A 7,500-nucleotide genomic window follows, 5' to 3' on the forward strand; every position below is an offset into this window, starting at 1 on the left:
GGCAGAAACTGACCCAGGCTGTCTGGTACTGATCTACTTCAGCTATTTTCGAGGGGCGTTTGGGTCCCGGTACCGGCAGAAACCGACCCAGGCTGTCTGGTACTGATCTACTTCAGCTATTACCGAGGGGCGTTTGGGTCCCGGTACCGACAGGAACCGACCCAAGCTGTCTGGAGGGAGAGGCTGGACTGGTGTCATAGGTGACCTCACCTGTCGGTGACTCACTACCTCACATCCCCACTTCTCCTCTTGTTTACTACAAATGTTCTTTTCAGTCCTTCTTTCACTTCCTGCTCCATCTGCTGAACACGCTCTACATTCTCCGAACCACGCGGTGTCCACGCGTCCATCTCGGGCTCTGATTGGCTGCAGCCGACACAAACAAGACTTCCCCACCAATCAGAGCGCTGTGCACGCGCTGAGCCATGCTGTTCACGAGGCTGCTCATATAAAACCTGCAGGATCGGCTTTGTTTACAGCAGAGACTACAGACTAGAGACCCGACACTGTAGACCTGAGACCGGATACCGGATACAAGAGGAGACCGATACGCAGCCCGGCGGTTCTAGAACCACAGCTCCTCCTCTGATCTGATACACACAGTCATGGTGGCGATGATGAAGCGCGTGAAAACTTTCCAGATTGTCTTAACGGATCCCAGCAAGACTTTCTACTGCGGCGGGGACCGCGTGTCCGGCCGGGTGGAGGTGGAGGTGAACGAGGTGGTGCGTGTGTCCGCGGTGAAGGTGTTCGGCCTGGGCTGCGCCAAAGTGGAGTACGCCAAAGGCAAGCAGCGGTGCCGGCAGGAGGCGGAATACCTGCGACACGAGGAGGTGCTGCGGCTCAGCGACCAGCCCACAGGTAGGGTCACCTGTGTTCACCGGTAGAAGTCCAGTCGGCAATGGAGTCGATATATGTGACGTAGCATAGCTGTCATGATGGCAGGCTGGCTGGTAGAAACTCCTCTGGTTACTGCTCCAGTCTTACACCCTGAAGCAGCACTGCTGTTTTCAGTGTTTTTATTAAAACGCCATACCAACATGTAAGCAGCACAGCTGCCACAGAGTTCAAGACTCAGATGTGTTCTTGGTCTCTTTGGAAAGGTAACGTTCTCAGGTATCTTGCAGAAGTGTCCATTTGATTCTGGGAGTTGCTGACAAAGAGATACAGTGGTTAGAATGAAGAGTTTTTAGTTCTGCCCATCACTCTGTCTGATTGTTGACCAGTAAAAACTAGGTCCATGAATGGCTAGGACTGAACAGACTTTACTAGTCCACAGACTCAGGTCCTGACCTACTTCAGTCCAAATCTGAAGTCAAAATGTCAAACAATGACGTGTATATATTGTTTGGCACTCTACAAGTCCTATAATTCATCCATTGATCCCATTTGGAGACTCCAAAATGACATCTGGATACCAAACACTAAAATGTCGGATCCTAACAGGTTCTTGGTCTCTACTGACAACCAACACTGGCAGGATGCAGCTTTATATGGGATTTGGATGTTTTTGGTCATTTGGGGATGAAGAAATAGAGAAAAACAGCTCAAATCATCAACAGCGTCAAACAACTATAAAACTGTAAAAGTTAAAATAAATTGTCATGTATTATTAATTGAAATTGAATAAGACTGACAATAATACCCACTATTTCACTAACCGCCAGTTCCAGCCGCTCTCCCCCACTCATACAGTCGGACCCACTTTAGATGACCGCGCCCCTCCCCCCTCTGACGCAGCTACTTCACGCTACTTCACACAAGACAAGTAAACAACAGCATTTCAAACACAGCACAGCCTACTATTGATTGTTTGTCCATGAACACACATCTGGAACAACTGGTTATGGCCTCATAGCTCCAAGTCTGGGTCCACTCCTGCAAACACTGCTGGATGTCTGCCCGGTGGACCTCAGGTGTCCAAGTGTCCGAAGTGGACAGCTGAAGCACCATTTCAGCCTCTTCCTCTGCCGAAAAATCCCTTCCTGGCCATCATGAGGGTTTTAAAACTTCACTTGCTGGTTGCAACATTCTAACTCTGGCTACAAGTAACTGTATTCATCGTGATTGGGTGTTTCTTCATTGTAAGACCACCAGGTTTTGAATGAGGTGTAACATGATCGGATACGTTGTTGTATGCCGCTGAAATCCGTTGAATTCCGACGTTGTTTATGCGCTGTACTGCCACCGGTACAGTGCTGCCAGGTTTATACTGGACCGTTTACACGGTTGATGGGAAGTAGTAGTACTACTAGTAGTTGTAGTAGTAACAGGTATTTCATGTTCTGTTTCCAGATTCTGATGGATCCGTTGTTCTGAGGCCTGGCAATAAATATGAGTACCCTTTCGGGTTTGAGCTCCCCCAGCAAGGGTAAGATTTTCATCCAATGAGTGTGTGGCTCTGACCTGAGCTCTGGAGAACAGAGACGGTTTGGTTCTCACGCTGCTTGCTGATGTTGTTCCAGGCAGCTGGTGTCATCTTATAAAGGCAAGTTCGGCTATGTCCAGTACTACGTGAAGGCCCAGCTGGAGAGGCCGCAGCAGCCCACCCTGGAGTGCAAGAAAGGCTTTGAGGTGGAGGAACCTCTGGACGTCAACACGCCAGACCTTCTGGTGAGTTCACTGGCAGCCGGGTAGCAGCTGGATATGAAAGGAGCATGTGAATCCTAACCCTCCTGTGTCCCCACAGTCTCCCACAGGTGGCATGAAGGAGAAGAAGGTCACCTGCATGTTCATACCAGACGGTCAGGTGTCACTCAATGCTAAGATCGATCGCCGTGGTTTTTGCGAAGGAGAAGACATCTGCATCAATGCAAAATTCGAGAACACTTGTTCTCGCATTGTGGTTCCCAAGGCGGCCATCATCGCCAAGCACATATACCAGGCCAACGGCCGGACCAAGGTCTTCCGCCAGAAGCTGTCCTCTGTCCGTGGAAATCACATCATCTCTGGCATGTGTGACGCCTGGCAGGGGAAGACCATCAGGGTGCCCAAGATCAAGCCCTCCATCCTAGGCTGCAACATCATCCGTGTGGAGTATGCGCTGATGGTGAGCCTCCATCTTCTCTTCTGCCCCAGTGTGTTCGTGAGAGCTGGTGAGAGAATCACAGCGGTCTCTCCGAATGTCTGTCTTCTAGATCTACGTCCACATCCCTGGCAGCGAGAAGCTGATCCTGGAGCTGCCCCTGGTCATCGGGACTGCTGGTCTGGGAAGCCGCACCAACAGCGTCAGCAGCCAGGAGGGTTCGGTCAGCAACGCCTCCCAGAGTTGGGTGTCCCTTCGGATGCCCTCTGAACCCCCCAGCTACTGTGACATCACGCGCAACTGCAGCTTGGACCAGCCCCTCACGCCACTCCTTGATGACTTTGATGGGGATGACAGTCCCATTTTCATGACCGCACCTTCATTCCAGTTCCCACCGCCACCATCGTACACTGAGGTAGGTGTGGCTTCGGTGTGTGTTATGAAATGAGCTGAATGAACGTGTGACTAACTGGTCATTCTCTCCCAGTCTGAGGAGCAGTTCAATGGCAACGCCCACATGCTGCCAGTCTGCTAGAGAGCAGTAGCGGTTCTACCACTGTGGTCCAGCTCTCAGGAGAACATGGAGAACATGGAACTTGGAGCGACAGTCAGGACAGGAGGGGTTCTGCCAGCTGCCTTCACTGTGCTTCGTTACCTGCATCTGTCTGGAGTCTTCCTGGCCTGGTGGGGCTCAGCAGGTCCTGGACCCGGGCCGAGCTGGCTGAGCACTCCAGGTCTGAACAAGCTGTCCCTTCTAGAGGCCTGGTCAGGGTCTCACTTTCAGTTCAGCCACTTTATGATGTCATTACAGGGGCCAAGTGTGACACAGTTGCGTGCGTGCGTGCGTGCGTGCGTGCGTGTGTGTGTGTGTGTGTTAGCCCCCAGCCTGCTGTGACATTTTAGCTTTGGGGCTTCATCACTTTGTGTTCGTCATTCCAATGAGACTTGGGGGTCGTCACTAGAGCAGCCATCCTGTAATAGATGAGAAGCTGAGGTTTGCCTTGGAGAACTAGAACGTGTAGGAGAACCTTGTAATATCTGCTTCCTGTTTTCAGTGTTTGACAAAGATGTGGTTCTATTTGTTTGCACTTTCTGATTGATGCATTTTTCTGCAGCGTTGCATCCGCATGTTACTGTGTTGTTGATGTGCAGTGACGCTTCTGTAGCTAAAACACTCCGGACTTCTCAGAACCGCCCACTGAGATCTCCAGAACCAGGCTTCCTGGCTGCCAAAGTTTTCGAACAAATGTGCGTGATGGGCTCCGTCTGAGGATCATCATTGTGCTGTGGTGGTTTCCCAACTTCTTGTAAGACTGATTTTGATAAAGTATGTTGAAACTTGTAGAAGTATTTTTGTATGAAACCCTGTGGGTTGTTTTTATAATAAAGATGATGAAGACTACTCTGCCTCTGATGTCCATCTGAATTGCACCTTCACGTGCTGGGGTCATGTGACCCGCCACTGTCCTGTGAACGTATTTTCTATGAGGACTAATTTAAAGGACAAGGAAAAGGTGGAACTGTTCTTGTTACAGTTCTTAACAACTGGAAGTCTGACTGCTGGGGATTTTACGTTGTGCATACACCAACATGTACATGTCCTCTTTGTATGTTTCTAATCCCTGTTTGAATTGATTTCAAAGAAAGTGAGTTACGCTGAACACACTTGACTTGCTAGTGGTGCGAGCGCCCAGGATCTCTGCAGGACCGCCATCAGCTACAAACCCTGGACGGTGGCGAGCAGCAGCTTGTGGGTGGTCACAAGAGGAACCCCGCAGAGCCAGGAATCCTCGTGTTGTAGCTTGAATCAAACTAAGATGTGTATCAGCCACTCAGTCGTGCATGGTAACAAAGATGTACTGTATGTCAAGATGTCTTTGTTACATATGCACGTTTACTTCAAGGAAAATAGGTTTCCCAAAGCATCATGGAAAATCTCTCATCATAAAATTACATTTGTCAACTTGAAGCAATAAATTATACATTTTTCAGTTTTAGAAGAAGTAAAGAAAATCGGTGTGTGCTGCCGCCCCTGTGAACTTCCTTGTTATTGAGGGACATTTTTACTAAAGTTAAAAAGTACTTCAGGATCCCCGCAGCATCCCTCAGTCTATGTGGTGCGCACCTGTTTTTTTGGTGACGTCTGTGGCTTCTCTGTGTTGACAGATAAGAAAGCTGTTTGTCTCTGAGGCCTCAGTGGGTGAGTACGCTTCGCCAGGAGGAACCATGTTCCTGAGGCACAGTCCTGCTCCACAGTGGATGAACCGCCCCGTTTACCCTGTCGGGTCTCTAGAACTTTGGCTGCTAATGAAGAACATGAATGGCCGATGACTTGTAGCTCTCTGTATGCTGAGCTAAGTTAGCCTACTGCTAACAATAACTTTGTGCTTTGAGGCACAAAAAGACCTTTGCATAGATATATATCTATAAATATTATATATAAATATATATATATATATATACACACATATACATATATATACACAAACACATATGTGTGTGTATGTGTGTATATATAAAGATCTATAAATTTATATACATATATACATCTCTATATATCTATATATATATAGAGATGTATATATGTATATATAGAGAGATGTATATATATATACATCTTTATATATCGATATATAGAGATGAGTGTGTATGTGTGTGTGTATATATGTATATATATATATATATATATATATATATATATATGTACACACACATCTCTATATATACACACACATATGTATATGTGTGTGTATATATACATCTCAATGGATACTTCAGCTAAATTCAGCAAATTAAGCCCCTTCACCAGCAGGTGGAAGCCCTTGGTCAAAGTTTGCTAGAAGGGGTCAAAGTGTCATCTGTGTGTGTGTGTGTGTGTGTGTGTGTGTGTGTGTGTGTGTGTGTGTGTGTTCAGTCAAATATAGAGCCAGAGTTGATGGGTGGAATGTTCAGTGTCTGGACTCGTCCACGTGAATTCTTCCATCTGCTTTCCAAGAAAGACAAACAGAGGAGAAACTCTTTCCCCTCAGTTGTTTTTATGGTTGCAAAACAAGGTTACATAACCAACACAATATGAACTGAAGGTGACTTCAGGCACATGACAGTCCCAGACACGGAAGAACCGGTGAGTCAGGTAAAGTAAAGCACAAATAGGTCGGTGTGGAGAGCAAGTGAGCGCAGTAGAAACAGCAGCTGCCATCTCCTGCTTTACTGAGATGTGGGAAATGATCACATTCTTCTTTGTAGTGCAAGAGACAAACTGACTAATCAATAAATAACAGATAGGCTGTTAACTTACAGACAAAAATATTTATTCTTCCCAAAAACACAAAGCTAAAATTCAGTTTGAGTGAGATCCGGCTGTGGCCCCTCCCTCTCGGTGAGAACGCGTCCCATCCTTATAAAGACATCCAGGTCTAAAGAGGCTGACATATTTAGACCGGCTGCTGCTGCTGCTGAAACCGGATCCCACGATGCCTCAGCGGACCGACTGGGAGGTGGTGTGAAATCCATCGATGTGTATTTCAGCACAACAAAGTTAATGAGTACTGGAGACTTGCAGGTGCTGGTGACCTTCACATGTCCAACCTCTTGTCTTCTTCATCCTGGCCTTTTGATCCCACAGTCTTGGAGGAGAGCGTTGGCCTGAGATCTGCTGCATGTGAAGGTGATGTTCAGGCATCCTCCTCCTCACCACCTCTCTTCACGATCGCATCAGTGTCCTTCTGCCCTCATTTACCCAAGTTTTTCATCTGAAATGAGAACCTTCACGTTTCAATCGTAGCAACCAGAGCAAAACTGACTGATGGTTTGACCATCGAGCAGAACCACTCTTCCCTTCACTAATCTGCAAATTTGAAATCTCATCTCATCAGGTTGGAACAAAATCCAGCCAGGAAGATGAGACGGCTCCAGTAAAGCTCCAAACATCGCAATGCTTCATGCAGCTCTTCTAGGTTGAAGAAGGTTGTTCTCTGCTTGTCTCTCCGCTTTGGAGGCGGGACCTCTGCCCTCATTGCTAAGTGTTTCAGAGAGGTGCTACCAAGTAAAAGATGTCCCTCACACAGACGGAGATCAGAAGGTTTCATGAACACTGCTGTCAGGCTGGATTCATGGGACAAACCCACTCGTAGAGAGCAGTATAGTATATAGTATAGTCATGTCCCTTTTTTTTCTATTGTTTTTTAATGTCATGCTGCTCAGTTGTACCGTACTTTAATGGTCCCTCGGGGATAAATAAAGTCATCTGAATCTGAATCTGAAACTGAATCTGAATCTGAATCTGAATAGTATGTAGTATGTAGCATATAGTATAAAGCATAGTATATAGCATGTAGTATATAGTATATAGCATGTAGTATATAGTATATAGTATGTAGTATATAGTATATAGCATGTAGTATATAGTATGTAGTATATAGTATATAGCATATAGTATATAGCATGTAGTATATAGCATATAGTATATAGCATGT

At 46.7% G+C, this 7,500-nt stretch overlaps 1 protein-coding gene across 1 annotated transcript; it reads left to right on the plus strand.

The window, feature by feature from the left end:
- Positions 1-462: 462 nt before the first annotated feature.
- txnipa (thioredoxin interacting protein a) lies at positions 463-4,427 on the plus strand. Its single transcript, XM_086193884.1, has 6 exons — positions 463-861; positions 2,296-2,371; positions 2,466-2,613; positions 2,690-3,049; positions 3,138-3,440; positions 3,513-4,427. Exons 1-6 carry the CDS (start codon positions 606-608, stop codon positions 3,558-3,560), a joined length of 1,191 nt encoding a protein of 396 aa, XP_086050010.1. The 5' UTR covers positions 463-605; the 3' UTR covers positions 3,561-4,427.
- Positions 4,428-7,500: the final 3,073 nt, after the last annotated feature.

Source organism: Aulostomus chinensis, chromosome 22, assembly GCF_037954235.1.
Source record: "Aulostomus chinensis isolate RoL2024-O1b breed Wild chromosome 22, RoL_Achi_v1.0, whole genome shotgun sequence".
In the NCBI taxonomy this organism is placed as follows: Eukaryota; Metazoa; Chordata; class Actinopteri; order Syngnathiformes; family Aulostomidae; genus Aulostomus; species Aulostomus chinensis.

Excerpts from the sequence above, each read along its gene's own strand:
- txnipa (XM_086193884.1), top strand. The coding sequence starts at position 606 with ATGGTGGCGATGATGAAGCGCGTGAAAACTTTCCAGATTGTCTTAACG. Across the intron at positions 2,614-2,689 it reads TCAACACGCCAGACCTTCTG|TCTCCCACAGGTGGCATGAA; the intron begins GTGAGTTCACTG and ends GTGTCCCCACAG. Across the intron at positions 3,050-3,137 it reads GTGTGGAGTATGCGCTGATG|ATCTACGTCCACATCCCTGG; the intron begins GTGAGCCTCCAT and ends TCTGTCTTCTAG.